Below are 19,197 nucleotides of genomic sequence, written 5' to 3' on the forward strand. Positions count from 1 at the left end.
CCATACAGCCTGCGAGGACATAACTGAGTGGCAGGCTCACTCCTCAGCCAGCGTCAGGCCAAGTTCAAGGGGGGCGCTGCCAGGCCTGGGCTCAGAGCAGCCCTGGAAACCCAGGAAGGGCCCAGCCACCCTGCTAGACCAGAGCACTGGCCTTCCTCCCACACACCCGGAGGGACGACCCACTGCTTACTCGAAGTCCCCGTCCCGGTACTTGCCGAAGGCCTGGAGGATGACGGTGCTGACGGCCATCAGCGGCTTCACCACGCAGAACTGCAGCGTGGCCTGTGGGGAGAGAAAGGAGGCAGCGAACGGTGAGTGTGCCAGACTCCTCCTCGGGCAGGCCTGTGCTGAACACTGGGGGGGTCACACGGGTCCCCAAGGGGACTGCTGGCTATAGGAGCAGAATAAGCAGGAGACAATGACAACCCAAGGAGACCCTGTGAGGAGACAGGCGTGGGGAAGGCAGGCCAGGGGAGCCCTAGCGACGATGAGGGACCATCAGGAAGGTGGCCAGCGACAACAGGGGCAGCTCCATACCAGGCAGAGGGAGCAGCGCATGCACAAGCCCAGGACAGAGTGGACAAGTGCAGGGATGAGTTCTGGGGAGGGGAGGCAGGGGCGGGGGCTGGGACGGGAGCTCTAGAGCTCCTGGCTGGTTCCCTGCCCCACACTGGGCCAAAGCCAGGGTTTCTGTCAGGCTGGGCGGGTGGTGGCCTGCGGGGCAGCAGGTGAGGAAACGGTTGCCCAGACGTGGGCTCTGGAGTCCGAAGGCCGAGTCCGTGCAGGCCAGGCTGGCTGCTTGCTGCAGTGGCAGACCTGACCTAGTGCTGCCTCCCTGCGACAAGGGAGGTGACCAGCCCCACAATGCAGGGTCACTGCTGGGGAGTGGGGGTCTTCTTGGAGGGGTCCCCTCCAGGGGGCTCAGCAGAGGACTCTGGGAGCACCCCCCCCAGAGCTCGGCAGCACCCTCTGCAGGCTTCTACAACTCTCACACAGGCCACAGACCCAGGGGACCACTGTACCCCAGAACCACGAGAATCACCAGTCTCCTGAGAGCAAGTCAGCTCAAGTATGGGGCCCCTCATGGAGGTGGCTGGAGCTCTGGTCATCGAAGCTGAGCTAGGGAGGCGTCAAGTGGTGCAAGGAGCTGGGGCAGCATGAGCCGCTGTAGAACCCGCTCTTGTCCCCAGGACCCGTTCCAATCTGAGGGGCCCTGGGCAGCTTGCACTGGGGCTGCCCAGCAGAGCACAGGTGACCCTGATGGCAGAGCTGTCAGAAAACCCCACAGAACTCTTCTGGCCCTGAACCTGGCCCAGAGGAAGTGGGACCCACACCCTTTGGGGAAAGGGGAAGGCGGTTCCCACCAAATGTACGTGGGGAGCTGCTGGGTGGTGCCTCCCTGTGATGTGAGACCACAGCATCCCCTGTCACAGAAGGGAAACTGAGGCACAGAGCAGCTGGTGTGGCCGCAAAAACACTGGAAACTGAGTCGGCAGGCCCAAATGCACTGCCCAACGACACCTGGGCCAGGCTGGACATCGCAGTCACCAGGAAGCCCGCAACACAGGCCAGGCCGGCACCACTACACACCTGTCCCGTGGGAGGGGTGGCTGGTGGTCTGGAAATCTACTTTTGGCAGGCACTCGAGAAGAGTCAGACACTGGGCTGTTGCAGGACGCTCAGGCCCCCTCGCAGCTCTGGGTGTGAGACAGGGACCAGAGGCTTCACCATTCTTTCTCATCCTACCTCTCCCACCTCCTCCAGGAGGAGAGTGGAGCATCTGAGCACACAGGCTGGGGAACCATTCACAACATGCTGTGGACGACAGAACTTCAAACAAGGCTGAGTCACAGCTGGGCCTGGGCCTGGGCAGCTGAACCTGCTGTAAACAGCCAGAACACCCCACCCAGGCTGGCAGCTCTGCTCCTTCCCTGCAGCCTAATGGTGAGAATCTGGTTTCAGAAACACCCTGGGGAAGGAAGGCCTGGAAGCTGAGCTGCACACTTGGCTTGACAGGTGGAAGCTTTGAGGTAGGCCACGCTGGGCCTGGACCCTGCACAGAAGCGAGCAGAAGGGCCAGCCCTCAGGCAGGCCACGATGACTCGGCCGTGGGTTTCATCTTCCCTGTGACTTGCTCGGTGATGCTGAATGGACAGGCAGAGGCCCTGTGGAGACCAGGGCCAAGCCAATGAAGACTGGATGTGTCACCTCAGATTCTACCTCCCTGAATGAGCCAGTACTATGGTAAAGGCAGATCCATCACCTCACCTGTTCCTTACCATCACCCCTGGAGATAAGTGTTGTTATGTCTACTTTACAGAGGAGCAAACTAAAGCACAGAGAGGTTAAGTAAATTATCTGAGGTCTCACAGTCTGAGGAGAAGCTGGAAGTCAAACGTGAGTAGTTAGAGACCTGGGCCTAGCACTGAAGGACACCACCACATGTCTCCCTCCAGGCTACTCTGGGCCACAGCGAGGACAGTGAGAAAACCGGAAGTCACTGGACAGGAGAGAGAAGGGAGCCAGGCAGGTCTGTCTGTCATGTGTCTTTAATGCCAATATCCTCCAGAGCCAGCCACAGTGGATGAGTTTTCAAACTGAGATTCTACAGCCCATGTACTTTCTCTGAGTCTCACACATCAAGACTTGGTCAAAATGAGCAAGAGTTTGAGACCGACCCCCTGCTCTTATCCAGAGCTGTTCCAAAAAACCCCAGGATGCAGGTCACTGTCCATCTGAGCACATGCTACTGACCTGGTGCCTCCCAAACAGGTTAGGGCTAGAGTTGGGCACCTGGCAGGACCCCGCAGGTGGGGCCCAGGGCAGCCTACAGCAGGGGCCTCCCGCCAGGGCACAGGCCTGGCTTCTGGTCCCCAGCCCGCTCCTCCTGACCCAGGCGGCTGCCACACACACACCTGTTTGCAGAACCGCAGGAATCCAATGGAGTAGGTCTTTCCCCAGAGGCAGCAAGTGCCGTACATACAGCTGGACCTGGGAGAGAGAAGCACAGAAGGGGCTGGTGAGCGGGGAAAGGTGGGACTGGGCAGCCATCCTCCCCGCCATCAGACAAGCTGGGGGCACGGAGCTGGGGCAGCACAAACCCAAGGGGGAGCACAGCTCAGCCTCTGCAAGAGCAGCAGATGGTGAGGGAAGAGGGCTGTCTGGGCCCTCAGCTGAGAAACCAACTCAGGAAGCACAGAATTAAAACCACCAGAGACAGACAGGAAAGGAAGGGCGACAGGAAGAGAAGAGAACGAGTCACAAGACCTTCCCAAGAGTCCTAAGGAAGGGGTTTGCTCAGGAGTGTGGGAGAGATGTCTGTGTCCAGCTGACACCAGGACAGCCTGAAGAAGCCAGGCCCAGGCGCGGGGCTCCAGGGAGACTCTACTCACTCAATGGGCTTCCCTCGGATCTCCGCCATGATGGAGCTCTCTCCCCCGAGGTATTCATAGCACAGGCTCAGGAAGTTATAGATGACCAAGGCTGCGGAGAGTGTCCAGAAAAACCACTCAGCCCAGCAGAGCGGGCAGGCAGCTGGCGAAATTTACACAGCAACCGAAAACGAAAGAGCCACAGCCAACAGGGAGGAGCCGTGGGACACGAGGCTGCCCACGAGGCCGCAGGTTGGCACCGTCTAATGGGAGAGCCTAAAATTGGGTGCCGTTTAGCCCCAGTGTCTCAGTGGCACCTACACTGTGGTAATACCCCAAAGAAAGTCACAGAGCGACAACCATAACTCCAGGATGGCACAGGGAGTGGAGGGCGGGTGCCGAAGGGCTGGGGGCTAGCGTGTGTACATTCTGGGCGAAATGGCGTCGTTCGATACTTATCTACTAGTTTGGTTCACCAGTCTATTTGTGTGTCACACTTTTACAACACAACGCTGCTGGGATCTCAAGAGACACTGTAAACAAAGAGGGAGAGGAGAACCTCCATCCGGCCACGGATGGCCTGATGTGTGCCCAGCTCTGCACTCTCTGACTGCACAGGACAGCTGCGCACGCGGCAGGGCACAACCTGGGAAGCTTGGTAGGCTCCTTCTGAAGTGGGACACAGCGCAATGTCACCACAGAGACCTGAAATCTTCATGGGTGAGCGATGGCCTGGGAAACGTAGGTGGAAATGTGCGGCTGCAGACAGAGCGGTGTGCGGCCAGGGCTCTCAGTGCCTCACCTGGAAGGAGAGCAGGAGGAGGAGCCGGCGGGCCCTGCAGAGGGCACCACCAAGGGAAGGCACCCAGAAAAGCAATGAGGACGGCAGCAGCCAAGACCTAGAGCATGGGGCAAGAGGACAAGGGCAGCCAGAGGGCTCCTGCCCATTTGAACCCATCACCTCTGCAGCACAGTCCCTGAGGCCCCCTGTGCCACCCAGCTTGTGGTGGCGGGATCCCTGCCGCTCCCACACTTCCCAGTAGCACTGAATGCCATTCTCACCCCAGAGCAGGTCCTCACCCTCTGGCATCTTCGTGCTCTCAGCTCCCACTGCCCGGGGGGGGGGGGGGGCGCTTCCTCTCTGCACTCCTAGGACCCTGACCCCAGCTCTGAAGTCTCTGGGGACCATCATGGAGTCTCACACTCCCTCCACTGAACTGAATCAGCAGACACTTCCCAGAATTTCCCACAGTGGGCATAACACCCACCCACTGGCACAGGTCACTCCTAAGATGGCTCATAGCACAGGTCAGTCCTGAGACGGCTCGTGGCACTGTGCAACCAAAGCTGTTGATGCTGTGACCAAACACTGCAGTTCTGCACGGGATGCCATGTCACTTAAAAATGGTATGCAGGGTTAGGGTGCAGCCGAGCATGCGCCTAGCACACTTGAGGCCCTGGGTTGATCCCCAGCTCCAGGAAAAAAAATCTGTTTTCCTGAGAAGATACAAGACTTAGCCACACATAATCAGGCCATGCCCCATGGCTGATAATATGGAAAATAAATTCATGTCTCAATGTTGAAAGAAAGAAAAAGAGAGAGAAAGTAAGTCACCAACCAGCCTCACAGGTCATGACTCCCGAAAGGGGGCGTCCTTGCTCAGGATGCAGGCTCAATTCTTAGCACACACCAGGCGTGGAAGAAACACTCACCTGCCTTGACTAAGGCACGGAAAACCCTGGCGATATGTTTTTAGGCAGAAGTCCTTCAGCAAGTCAGAAAGGAGTGTATTTGGGGCCCTTTATCCAGGGCTCCAGACTCCAAGCAGCACTCTGCATAGACACAGCCCACAGCACTAACCTTAGTGTGACTGTCCCTCTTCCCACACAGAGCAGAGGGCTTGCAGCTCGGATGGAACTCAGTTTCCACCTGCAAGTTCCACGCTGAGTGGTCCCCAGGGCCCAGCTGTGGAGCGCGTCCTCTGGCAGGCTAGAAAGCCCACCTCCCCCAAGGGGGACCCTCAAGACAAGCCACAGGGACCTGGGGTCATCTGGCCCCTCCCAGGCAAGGCCGTCCCTGCAATCTGCTCCTGAGAGGAGCTTGGCATGAGCTCAGGTCCCTTCCTGTGTCGTGAGGGGCACGAGCACCCTCCTGAGGCCAGGGTGGGGCCACCTGATCCTAGCCAGCCCTGCACACAGCCGGTCAGAGTCACCGAATTTCATACATCTCTTAGTTCAAGCTTCTTGACCTTTTAAAGGTGCTCCAGGGCCAGCTGGTCTGTAAAATACCAATTTGCTGACAATTTCCTTTAAAGAATCATTAGTGACTCAATAACAGACTCACTGATTCTTGGAGAAAGGAGACCATACAATTTCCTTGGATATGACTCAACCAACCCAAACCAAGGCCTGCTGCCATCTGGACAAACCTAGCCCCTTCGTAGGAAATAACGGAACTGCACAGAACGCCATCCCCAACATTCCAGCAACAGTGCCTAAAATGGACCCTCCACGAACATTCCAGAAACAGCAAGCAATCCAGTGGCCTGGACACGAGAGAGACTCAACCAGGAACCAAGTACTCAGCAGCAGGCTTGTCGCCCATCCCCCTGCAGACCACGGTTCCAATTCTGGCCCCTGGAGAGGTTCCCAAGTTACAAAATGGCCCCGTGCTTCCCTAATTACCCACCAGAGCCCTGCACAGGCTCCGTGCAAGGCCCTGAAACATGTCAGTGACAAGAGACCCGCAGGTCAGTCCTGTTTTTCCTCTCTCCTTTTCTGGGCCATCAACTGCAAATTTCTGCTCCATTCTAGCCAGCAAATCCTGAGCTAGAGACAAATGCGATCAGAAGAGAAGGACCAGGACAGAGATGAAACAAGGGCTGGACTGGGGTCTTGAGGACTGGAGAGAAGACGAAGGGTCTTTCTCTTCATGTAAATGACAAGCACTCAGCCACCAGGCCAAACAGGCCTTACATGGCCCCAGGGCAGATCCCAGGTGGACTTCAGCTTAATGGGGACATTTTTTTCTTTTTTTTTTTTACAGGGTTTGAACCAGGGGTGCTTTACCACTGAGCTGCAACCCCAGACTGTTTTAGTTTTTATTTTGAGAGCTTTTGCCAATAGGAGCATGCATCAGAGGCGGGGGTCCCTCGGTACAGACAGTAAACAGGGTCCCTTCCAACTCCAAAATCCAAGACTTCCTGTTTTCACAGCAGCTTCTCAAGCCTGGAGTAGCCTGGACAGGAAGTTGTAGCCCAAGAGAAAACTGTGCTCCCAGCTGGAGACCCTGCTAACCAACAGCTCAACAGGGAGAATCAGAACTGCTAGGAAGCACCCTTCAGGCTTTTCTGCCAGCAGCTGCAGGCACATCCGGCCAATCACTCAGTAAATACTTGGGAGCAACACTGGGTGCCATGCACTGTGTGCCCACCTGATGGCCCTGGGCACGCTGGGCCACTGCAGGCTAACCTCCTCTGCACCCCTTCAGCACTCACAGCTGGCCTCAGGCCCAGCTGTCTCTGCTGCACAGAACACTGGGGATCTGGACAGCCATGGGGCCCGCCAGGTTCCAGACCCTGGAAGACGAGCCTGAAAGACTGCATTTTCAACACTGTGGACAGACACTTCTGCTGAGTACATGGGGCCTCGAGCCCTTCTTTACCCCGTTCAGTGGCAGGTGACTGATACAGGCAATGGTAGGTAGGTATAGTGTGCCACCCACAGCAGGCAAGAGACCTGCCCTTATGCACATGCCCTGACTCTGCACCACTCCAACAGTGCTTCTCACCACCCCCAGTGCTATGTCTGGCCTCTCTCTTCCACAGATTCCTCTGAATGGCTTCCTCTACCCAGATCCACTGCGTTCTTGTCCTTCTCGGCTTCGTCATCAGCCATCAGCCATGGCCAGCTGGAAGCAAACCAACCCTTGGCTTTGGGGGCCTGCACTTGGGGCCCCCAGCTGTTCAGCGGCTGCACTCTCTCTACCTGGGAGATGGCTCGCTTGGGCCAGACACCAGAAGCTCCGTTTGTCTCAAGTCTGAAACAGGGTGAATGGAGCACCATGCTCTATCTGTTCCTCTCACACATGTAAAATCTCTTTGCCTATTGATCGGATTATGTCCCGTGCCCTGTTCAAATATGGCAAAATGAATTCTACTCTGTATAATTATAAGGCACTAATAAGAAAATTTGGAAAAGTAGTAAAAAAATAAAATAAATAAAAATGTCTTTCTCTACCAAGAGTTCCTTCTCTAGGAACTAGGGCAGGCTACCTATGCTACCAACTCGAGGTTCACAGACAACATCCCCACCTTCTTCCGCAAAGCACAGGGAAATGAGAACAAGGGGCGAGGCAGACCTGTAAGGAGAAGGAGACGGCAATGGTGGCCACTAGTGACAGACATCAACAGAAGCTCTGGATGATGTGTTGAGGTCATTGACCTGGGCAGGGGAGGAGCCAGGAACTTCATAAAACAGCCCTGGGCATGCGAGCAGCTCTGGGGCTGTGGAGAGGGAACCTGGAAAGCGCTCCAGGTCCCCACGGAGCTACTGAATGCCACTTTCTAGAGGGACTGAGACAGAACTTGGCCCAGCTGAGGTCAGTAATGGGGAGACGTGCAGAAGAGGACAACTAAGGCTGGACAAGAAGGCTGAGGAGCCCCAAAGGTCCTTCTCTGCACCCATAACTTCGTCTCTCCTGTTTCCTTCCAAGCAGTGAGAGTAGCCTTTTCTGGGGAAACAAGCCCAGAATCAAAAGCCTGCACGTGCCAACTGCCCCACTGCTGCATAAGAAAGGCATGTTGTCTGCCACCCCATCGGGAGGCCCAGCAATTAGATGATTCATTCTCAACTCAAAAAATAGCCAAGACACGAGGTATCTGAGGAGAGCTTCTAACCAGATGAAAGAACTCAGGAGACAGAGGTGATGCAGGAGCAGCAGGAAACTGCAACTGACATCCACAGAGAGAGCAGAGGAACACTCTGTCTCATGCCAGGAACAGGGGCCTCTAAAAAAGAATAGAGAAGAAAGTGGACGTGGTGGTGCACGCCTGTAATCCCAGCCTCTCCAGAGGCTGAGGCAGGAGGATCATAAGTTCAAAGCCAGCCTCAGCAATTTAGACAGGTCCTAAGCAACTCAGCAAGAGCCTGTCTCAAAATAAAAAGGGCTGGGATGTAGCTCAGTGGTAAAGTGCCCTTGGGTTCAATCCCCTAGACCAAAACAAAACCATAAACAGAAGCTAAAATACGCCTTCAAAATTCAAAGACACAATGATTTCCAACTCTTTTTTTTTCTTTTCCATACTGGGGATTGAACCCAGGGGCCCTCTACCACTGAGCTACAACCCCAGCACTATCTATCTATCTTTTTATTTTTGAGGCAGGGTCTCCCTAAATTTCCAAGATTGGCCTTGAACTTGAGATCCTCCTGTCTCAGCCTACTGAGTAGCTGGGATCACAAGGAGTGCATCATCACGCCCAGCTCCAATCTGGCATTGTATTCCTTGCACATGGAACACACAAAAATATAATAAAGATACTTTCAGATTTCAAAAAAGAGAACTCCCAAGTGTCCTCTTCCTCAGGAAGCTCGCAGAGGATGCGTTCAAATCAGAGAACAAACCAATAAGGGAGAAATGCATCCAGGGAACAGGTAACACAGCACAGAAGCAAACACATGTCCCAGGAAGATGGGGAGTGGTGGCACCAGGGCAGCACTAAGCAGTGGAGGCCGGAGGGTGAGCAGTCCACCCACAGCAGAGGGAGCAATGCAGCTAGGAAAGGCCAGAGCTCACAGGTTCCCATGCCTAACAAGCCCAACAATGTACAGGGCCAGGGCTGATCTTTAAAAATTCAGTGGGTGCACTTGGGAATAAGTGGATAGCAGACACAGAACACTGAGAAAACTAAGAAGCAGGACAAATAGTCCCCAAAGGAAAACCCCCCAAACAAATTGAGATACATAATGATGCAATGCAGAAGTTAAAAAAAAAAATCACAAGAGGGCTGGGCTGTAGCTCAGCTGGTAGAGTGCTTGCCTGGCATGCACAAGGCCCTGGGTTCAAACCCCCACACCACAAAAAGAAGAAAAAAAAAATCACAAGAGTCATTTTGAAAGGTGAGGGTAAGCAAAGTGCATGTGCACACGTGTGTGGGGGTGCGGGGTCGCCTGCAGCAAGACCGTCCACAGAGCAGGGCACTACCAACACCACAGCCAGCTGGAAACCAAGAAACAAGACACTGTTAGGTCATTCTAGAACAAAACAGTTGAAAAGGCTGTAAACCTGAAGTGTGGAGCTGATGAGGCAGTTTTGAGTTTCAACCACATGCATGTATTACTTTAACAAAAATAACTTCTTAACATGTGTTTTTTTTTTGTTGTTGTTGTTGTTTTTTTAATATTTATTTTTTAGTTCTCGGCAGACACAACATCTTTGTTGGTATGTGGTGCTGAGGATCGAACCCGGGCCGCACGCATGCCAGGCGAGGGCGCTACCGCTTGAGCCACATCCCCAGCCCTGTTTGGGGTTTTTTTTTGTTTTGTTTTGTTGGTATCAGGGATTGAACTCAGGGGCACTCGACCACTGAGCCACATCCCCAGCCCCATTTTGAATTTTATTTAGAGACAGGGTCTCACTGAGTTGCTCAGCACCTTGCTTGGCATGATTTTAATCAGCTTTTTGTTTTGTTTCGAGGCTACTGTCTGTGATGCCCAGACCTCGCATGGGCTGGCTGGGGTAAGGGTTCTCTGGCTCAGGCCCCTTGCAGGCCTTGGGGTACCGAGGAGAGGGTGTGGAAGGGGGAAGGTAAACAAGTGGGAGGCCTAAGTTTCAAGGGGTAGCTACACAGACAGAGGGACGGGGTGGGGAGAGACCTGTGTGGAGGTGCGGGAGGGACAGGTAGGCCAGGCCAGGCCCACTGGTTCAGACTCCAAGAGCTGGTCAAGTCCAGGGCAGCTGCCTGCTGTGGGAATACTCCCTGGGAGAGCCCAGGCAGGAACAGTAGTGTTGCTAGGAGATGGCTGAACAGGGGACAGGCTTCCAGGGCTTCTTGGGCTAGGAGGCGGGCCAGGGCAGGCAGCAGGGCTGGGGCATGGGGGACAGGGACAAAGAGGCTGCTGGAGTGGGGTGTCCACAGACCATCTGCCACCGCCTCTGGGGCACAGAGCAAGGGCCAAGCAGAGGTTCTCTGACTGTGCCCCTGTCTTCTGCTAAACACCCCATCTTCAGGGCCAGCCAAGAAGGGGGTCTAGTCTCACTAGTCCCCCTTGGAAGGAACAGCCTTTTGCTTCTGAGGGAACCGGGTGGGCGAAGGCTGTCCAGGGCACCCATGTGAACCTGGCACCTAAAGGGAAAAGGACTCTCGGCCCTGCCCCAGTCCCAGAGGTTCCCCTGGGGACTCCAAGAACAACAGGTGCCACAGCTAGAGCCCTAGTCCAGCTGCGGACGGGCCCCCGCATGCCTTCACATTCTCTCCTGGAAGCATGGGGCAGGAGCACTGCGAATCAGTGAGGCCCCACCAGTTAATAAAGTCCCTTCTTTGTTCAAAAGTTACGGGGTGGGCTGGGGGTGTCGCTCAGTGGCAGAGCGCATGCTTAGCGTGGGGGAGGCCCTCGGTTCCATCTCAGCACCAATACAAAATAATTATTTTATAACACTTCCCATGTGCGTGGCTCCACCTGGCCTGGGCCACACACCTGACTGAGCCTGCTTTCCTGGGGCTGGGTCTCCTGAGGCAGAAAATGAATAAGGACTGCAACCTGTGTGGCCGAGGAGGGCAGTCAGGGTGCTGGCAGCGTGCAGCACGGGAGCCTCTCCAGCTGAACCACTGGGGATCGAGTAAGGCGAGAGGGGGCAGGCCACGGGGGGGGGGGGGGGGGGGGGGGTTCCCAGGTGCCGGGGAAATGGCACAGGGACAGAAAACCCCTGATGCATTCTTACTAGAAAAGAGGCCAATGTGTCTGCAAAGGAGGGGACGAGGGCAGGCATGGAGGTGGAGGGGGACGCAGCAGGGAGGGTGCCTCCATTTCCTTGCCAAATTCAAAGGCATTTCCATGTCCTGTGAGCCCTGGGATTCACAAGGCTCCACGTGGGACAGGAGGAGAGACTCCAGCTGCTTGGGGTTGAGCGTGCTACACCCCAACATTCAAGAGCCCAGTCACAGCAAGCCTTCCAGGGTCAGCAAAGCAAGCAGCTGCCAGGCACGGCTGGACCCGCTCAGCCTGCATACACGGGAACCACCCCTGCCTGCTCACCCCAAGCCAGCGGGCGGAGACAGGGAGCCCTCTGCACAGCCCAGGAGGGTAGGCAGTGGGCGCCAGAGCAGGTATCTTGAACTTAGAGCACTCTTTCCCTCCCTGCTGGCCTGCTCACGGCCAGGTCTGGGCCCATGGGACCATGACCTGTCTTGGGGCCTCTGGACTTTCCCTCCTCACCACCCATGTGAGAGTGTTCTAACCTGAAATCTCCAAGTGTCATGGTTTTAAACTTCTCTGTAGCCTGCAGGGTAGGCCCCACCTCTGTCCCTACTCCCAGCACAATCTCTCTCTAGCCACTCACCTCTCTCTGGTCACGATCAACCCCTTGCACACGCCCACCCCCTATGACCTCCTGGTCTGGTCGGACAACTCCTCTCTTCCAGGGATAGCAACCTGCTCGTCTCTTTGTTGTGACTACTTAGGGGCCACCGACTCCAGAGGGCCAGGAGGGTGAGGGCTGGCTTTCTTCCTCACAACCCAGAGCTTGGCCCACAGCTGAGGTCAATGCAGGAGGCATAGAACCAAGGCTCACAACAGGAAGTGCATTAGAGCCTCTCATGGGACAAAGTCCTCCAAAGTAAGACATATGGGGATGGAGGGCCAGCTGTGCCACCAACTTGCCGTAGATAACTGGGTGAACCCCAGCCACCTGTACCTGGGGTTGTCTGAGGCCTCTATGCACAGAGGACCCCCCAGTGCTGCCTGCCCCACCTGGAGATGTCAGACCTGAGAAGAGAGACGCAGGCGAGGCCCCAGCTCCAGGCAGCCACCCAGGTTCTGGGAGCCCCGCAGCAAAGTGCACAGTGTGCTGCCACCTATGCGTTGACCACGTGCTGACCCCAAAGTGGGTAAGGAAGTGAGGGGTGAGTCAAGCCAGTCCTCACGAGGGCCAGTGCCCCTCAGAGAGGGCCCCAGCAGGCCCACCAGCTCCCAGCCTGTCTGAAGCCCTCCCTCCTGTCCCTGCCCTCCTGTTGCCCTCACCCTCGTAGCAGTCACGAATGGTGCCGAAGTACACGTAGTACTGGTCGTTGGTGAAGAACAGGAGGCTGAGCCAGGAGTCGAAGGCATAGATGGGGACGATGAAGAGGATGCGCACAATGTAGCGCTGCTCGTTGGGGCGGCTGTAGCAGCGCAGGTGCATGTAGATCTGCAGGCAGAAGCACAGGGTTGGCGGAGATCCCTCTGTCACCATGTCCTCCCCCCCCCCCCCGCCTGCCCTCTTGCTCCTGCTCCTTGGGAGAAGGCACCTGACAGGGGGACAGGAACACGTCTCACTTCCGGCTCTGCCCTTACTCCTCTTATGGCCTGACTCAGTCACTGACTCAGAGCCTCAGAAGCTCTGTAAATACGGGTGACAAAATATCCATTGTACGAATCACGCCACAGGGGCTGCATGAAGCTGTCAGGAAACATGCAGGCCAGGCTTCCAGATAGAGGGGACTGTGAGACCACACCCAGGAGCACAGCAGCATTAAGGACAAGGCCAGAACCCCCAGCCCTGCAAGCTCCCTGGGGTGCTCTCTGAGGGGTGCTCCCTACCCCTCCACCTTCCCCAGAGCCTGGCCTCTGGGGTCTCCCCGCAGCAGCAGAGCCATCTGGCTGTGGCCACCCTGCTCTGTCCCTTAACTGATGGCGGAGAGGGCGGGGCAGAGGCAGCCCCTGTAGGGGACGTGGGCATGCTTCCTGGCTGAACGGCCACAGCACAGGCTCACAGTGCCCCGCCCCCAAACTGAGGCACTTTGCCGCCAGCAGTTAGCTGAATGAAAACGGGAGGTCAAAGCTGCCGCAGAGGCTGAGAATCACCCAGCCCAGCCTGCAGCCCCTATAGCCCCTGAGACCTTGTCCCAGCTCTTGTGACATCACTCTTGGCCCAACTGAGCCCTGGCTAAGGAGGAAAAGAAAATTGCCTTAGATGCACAGGGTTTGAAAGGGACAGTTACAGAGGAGCTGACAGAGGAGATGCCCTCTCACTGAGCAGCTGCCAACCTCCTCCCAGTTGCCCAGGCCCAGCCGGCCCACACCAGCCCCTCTGGGGCCAAGGGCACAAGAAATAGGAGACTTAACTTCTTTCCCTGTCCTCCCACCAACTTGCATGTGACCAACCAGCTCTCTCCCCCTGCTCTTGGGCTCTGAAGCTTCTCCTCTGCAAGGGGTCCCTGCATTGCAACTCCCTGTAGCCTAGGCTGGACACAAGACCAGTCCAGCCAGTGACAGGTGAGCAGAAGTGACAGTGATGGCCATGACCCCTCTGTGTCATTTCTGGGTTGAGGTGGTCAAGTACCCAGGTGCCTCCCACACCCCATCTCCCTGGTGGTCAGAAGAACGAAGCCTTGAAGCCCGCTGATGCTCGAGCCGCAAAAGCCAACCTGACGGGCGCTCGGCTGAGCCGGACATGAGCAGGAAACTAGCTCTACCAGGGGAGGTGCCGAGAATTTAGGGTTACCAGGCTCCTCTAGCCTGGCGTGCCTATCCCAGCCATATCTTGTTAAGACTAAAAACTCCTCAGAATCCTTCTTGAGGGGCCCAGACAGGCTGTGTACCTGGTGGCAGGTGATGAGCAGGGCCGTCCACACGAAGAAGCCAGAGATGGCCTGAGCAGCGGTGGTCATCAGGAACACAGGCTGTTCCATGGCTGTGGGGCTCCCCTCGGGAGTCACAGAGACGCTGGGTGAAGCTGCTGCAGTTGTAGGCAACGCTGGACCTGGGGCCAGCGCAGCCCCCCTTACTGTCATGGTGCCCACCAGCAGGAGGCTCTCTAAGAGAAACCCTGGGAATGGGGACAGCTAGCCTGGAGAGAAGAGATCCCAGGTGAGTGGCGGCATCGGAAAGAGTCCTCCAGGCCCTGTGCCACCTCCGTGAGCCACCCTGACCCCAATCGTCACTACAGCCCCAGCTCTGCCCTTGCCTACAGTCCAGGCCACACGGCAGTCTTGTGAGCCTTGAGACCTTAGCCAGACCAGGCCCTTCCTCTGCCAAAACTCTCCCACAGCTCCCAGCTCCTGGACTAAGCGGATGTCCTCACTGGCCACAGAATACCCTGAGGGCCTGCCATACCCCTCTGATCTCAGCTACTACAATTCCCACCCCGACAGACGCCCAGCTACACGGACCCCTTGAACACGCCACCCCTGCTCCTGTCGCCGGGCCTGTGCAATGGCCCCTTCCTCTGCCCGGCCACGTGGCTCACGCCACTCTTCCTTCAGGCCTCTACCTTGACCACTGGCTCCAACATGGCCCTCCACCAATGGCACACATGACCCCTGTGCTTTATTTTTTTCCAGGACACTCAAAATATCTGACTCTGTCTAACCAACTATATTTACTCATATTACCTATTAGCTGTCACCACTGTCCCCAAATAGAATGCAAGCTCCCTGAGGGCACAGGCTCTGTTCTGCAGCACTTGGAATAGAGGTGGGCAACAGAGTATTCTGTAAGCACCTGCTGGACACAGTAAAATCACTTTATTGATCAGGTCACCTCCTTAAAGGGCCTGCATTTTTCTTTACATTTCTCCTCAATTTTCTTAATAACTGACACCCTTCCTCACCCCCCAAGCTGTGCCATTGTGGTAACTTTATGCCTTCTCCCAATTTCTGCACCTTCAAACTGCTTTTTTTTTTTTTTTTCCCAGTGCTGGGGATGGAACCCAGTGCCTCACACACTGCAGGCAAATGCCCGGCCCTGAGCCCCACCCAACCTCCAAACTGCTCACCTTGTAACTCTGCTTCTGAAGCTCCCTTCCTAGAAGCCTGCCCTGTGCACTTTCTCCCACTAGACCCTTCTATCCATCTTACGTGCCCTTACTGTTCTCTGCCACAAGTGGTTCCATCTTTTAATCACCCATTTACCCTCCTGCCTACTATGAGGCAAGACCCCCTGAGCCCCCAGTACTGAGCACTGAATGTAGCACCCAGGCTATTTATGCTGAATTTTTATTATTTTTTAAAATTTATTTATTTATTTATTTTAATTAGGTAGATGTGACAGCAGACTGCATTTTGATTCACTGTACACAATTTCAGCACAACTTTACATTTCTATGGTTGCACATGATGTAGCGTCACACCACATGTGTACTCTTACATGTACCTAGAGTTATTTATTTAAATTTATTTTGGTACTGGAAATGGAACCCAGGGGTCTTTTAGCACTGAGCCACATCCCCAGCCCTTTTTATTTTTTATTTTGAGACAGGGTCTCACTAAGTTACTCTAGCTCACCTTGAACTCATGATCCTCCTGCTTCAGCCTCCCAAGTCACTGGGATGACAGGTGTGCACCACCACATCCTGCTGCTATTCACTTTTATTATTTACTGATTTTAATTTCTTATTTCAAAAGGAATTTGAGATGCCTCACAGAGAAAGCAAAGAATAACAAAGGATTATGGAGAGTGGCACCAAGAAAATCCTGGATGGGAAAGGGAAGCTGAAGGTATGGGACACAAGGAGGCTTCTCAGTAGAAGAAATGTCTTTCTAGAAAGAAAACAGGTCCCAGGCAGAGCGTCTAGTGTGACTTCAGTGTCCCTGGTAATAAATAAACAATTTCACATTAAAAAATAACCCAAAGAGGGCTGGGGATATAGCTCAGTTGATACAGTGCTTGCCTGGCATGCATAAGGCCCTGGGTTCAATCCCCAGCACCACACACACACCCACACACACACACAAAGAGTAACCCAAAGAGCTTGGCACAGTGGCGCACGGCTATAATACTAGCAGCTTGGGAGGCTGAGGCAGGAGGATCATGAGTTCAAAGCCAGCCTCAGCAAAAAAGAGGCACTAAGCAACTCAGTGAGACCCTGTCTCAAAATGAAAAATAAGGGGTGGGGTTGTGGCTCAGTGGTAGAGAACTTGCCCAGCGTGTGTGAGGCAATGGATTTGGTTCTCAGCACCACATATAGAGAAATGAATAAGGGCTGGGGCTGGGCTCAGTGGAAGAGCACTCGTCTAGCATGTGCGAGGTGCTGGGTTCGATCCTCAGCACCACATAAAAATAAATAAATAAAATAAAGGTATAAAAAAATCACATCAATCTTTTTTAAAAAGAAATAAATAAAATAAAGGTTCATCAACAACTAAATTAAATGGTTCATCAACAAATAAATTAAAAATAACAAAAGGGCTGGGGATATGGCGCAGTGGAAAGCGCCTCTGGGTTCAATCCCCAGTACCTACCCCCACACAAAAAAGAAATAAAATTAAAAAGTCCAAGAGAGACACTGCCCTCTGCCCATGAGGACACGGTGAGGAAAGCAGATGGGGGTCCTCACCAGACACAGAATCTGCCAAGGCTTGATCCTGCACTCCCCAGACTCTAGAAATGGGGAAAACAGGATAGCGTATGGCCTTTTGTAGTGTTACCCCCTGGAGACAGGCTGGTCAGTGCTTCCAGTGACCTGGAAGCCTAACTACCAACCATGAACCCAAGGACAGCTGAGGAAATCCAGGAACAAAGCAGAGAGGCTGCTGTGGAAGGAGCCTGGACAGAGCAAGGATCCCAGCTCCCACCTGCCCTGGTGCAGGTTCACAGGGCCCCAGAGGATCTGCTGCAGGACCAGGGCATCCCCAAGCCCAGGACTCAATCAGCATTTTGACCTGAACCCCAAGTCATCCTTCCAGGGTCCCTTCCAAGTCCACAAGCTGATATCCAACCAGAACACAGTGACACCAGGAGGGTTCCCTGGCTCTCCCAGTGTGCCAGCACCGGGCCTGACCCTGCGATCCAGAGGCTCCCTGGCCTGCTGCTCACTCACCTCCTGCCTGGGCCTGGCTTCTCGCCAGGGTCTCCAGCATCCTCTGCCTCCATAAGCCACTGGCTCCTGCTCTGAACGGGCACCCACACAGAGCCCTCGCATTCCTATTTTCTTACATAGAAATGTCCCTAACACACCGTCTAAGAACTGATTAAAAACTCAAAACTGGAGAAGGCATCTATATTAAGAAACTCAAAAATGGAGGTGTCTATATAAAGACTGGTGGCAAGTTCTTAAAAAAAAAAGACAGTGACAATCTAATAATAGCTCTGTAAGCATGGCTGCTAGGTTGAAAACCAGTGCCAGAAATGTTTCCTCAAAAAGATTTGGGTTGTAAATCACCACATTTGTCTATCGTTGCAAATTAAATGAATAAACATGGAAAATGGAGGGGCAGGGAAGCCAAGATACCCCTAACCCTTCACATTTTCCCAAATGTCATCTCAGGTGTCTTTTCCCGGCCTTCTGAGTAAGTAGCATTATCTACATTTTGGAGATAAGGGAAGAGATGCAGAATTTAGTTTTGCAGTGCTTCCCAGTAGCACCAAATGATCCTAGGGCTTTTATAGTAACCCCAAAATACTTACAGCAAGATCCTTGCTCACAGTTGCAAGGCCCAGTGTCCGTGAGTGGCCAGTGCTGGCACCTCTTCAAGGCGAGGGTGGCTTTGCTCCCTGGACCCAGAGCAGCACACAGAGTCTGCTCTGTGCTAGGCCCTGCAGACTGCCCAGCGTGTGCTGGACGGGACAGGAATAGACACTGGGGCCCAATCCTTTCATACTTGGGGAGGAACCTCCCTGGAAAGGGGCTCTTATCTCCCCACACCCAGCCCCAGGCCTTGGAAAGCAAAGATAACTGTGCCCGGTGCAGCCGGCTCCTTTGCTCCCCTGGTGAAGGGGACCCTCCATGGCTCCCCTTTCTCGGTGCAGTCTATGGACCCCAAGATGGGGGGATACAAGAGATCTAGAAGGGCCTCTTTCTATTTTTTCTTCCAGTACCCAGATTGAACCCAGGGGTACTCTATCATCGGGTTACATCTCCAGCCCTTTTTAATTCTACTTTGAGAGAGGGTTTTACTAAGTTGCTGAGGCTGGCTCAAACTTGTGATCCTCCTGCCTCAGCCTTCTGAGTGCCTGGGAGTTGTCAGATCACAGGTATGGACCATAGACACCACACCAACTCCCATTATTTTCTCAATTGATCACACCATAACTTCTGCCTAGAACAGGCAGAGGCCCTGATGCAAGATGCTGAATACATGTTGTGAGGCTGCTGGATTCCTGCTGAGCACAGCAGACCTAGCCTCAGCCGTGGGGGCTCACAGCCACTCTGCTCACACTAAAGGACAGGGGTACCTGGAGATCCTACCCCTCTGCACTGATGAGAAATGAGAACCCTGGCCTGCTGGCCTGGCCCAGTGATGGGAACTATGGGGCCGGGTCTTTAGCAGCATAACCAAGTGAACTCCCTGAAGTCATGGACAGAATTCCTACCAGACCTTGCCGTCCGCGAGTTTGCTCAAGTGACTTCCTTCAAAGCCTTAGTTTCCCCCATCTATAATATTCCAGGATAAGTCACAATTGACAAGGGAAAGTTCCAGGTTACAGAAGTCCTATTAATAAATGCAGACAGACCAACAGAAAAAAAGTGACCATTTTGTAATTCCTAATACAAATAATGATATAACTTGATGATAAAACTAGAGGTGAGCCAGACGCAGTGGTGCACACCTGTAATCCCAGCAGCTGGGGAAGCTGAGGCATGAAGATCACAAGTTCAAAGCCAGCCTCAGCAACTTAGTGAGGTCCAGA

General features: G+C 54.4%; 1 protein-coding gene across 4 annotated transcripts in view; it reads right to left on the minus strand.

The window, feature by feature from the left end:
- Window positions 1–19,197, minus strand: part of TMEM184B (transmembrane protein 184B) — a 46,229-nt gene that overhangs the window by 6,166 nt on the left and 20,866 nt on the right. For 2 of the 4 annotated variants that reach the window (XM_081309747.1, XM_081309744.1), the window contains exons 2-6: window positions 14,169–14,416; window positions 12,610–12,775; window positions 3,393–3,483; window positions 2,916–2,991; window positions 191–282 (exon numbers count right to left, since the gene is read on the minus strand). In XM_081309747.1, the coding sequence (XP_081165873.1) occupies window positions 191–282; window positions 2,916–2,991; window positions 3,393–3,483; window positions 12,610–12,775; window positions 14,169–14,360 (617 nt within the window). In that variant the 5' untranslated portion in view covers window positions 14,361–14,416. Of the gene's footprint in view, window positions 1–190; window positions 283–2,915; window positions 2,992–3,392; window positions 3,484–12,609; window positions 12,776–14,168; window positions 14,417–15,851; window positions 16,158–17,973; window positions 18,124–19,197 lie in introns of all 4 variants that reach the window. The other 2 variants (XM_081309746.1, XM_081309745.1) reach the window with 2 other exon arrangements.

The sequence above is a fragment of the Spermophilus citellus genome (genome assembly GCF_964194105.1).
Source record: "Spermophilus citellus genome assembly, chromosome: 10".
Lineage (NCBI taxonomy): Eukaryota > Metazoa > Chordata > Mammalia > Rodentia > Sciuridae > Spermophilus > Spermophilus citellus.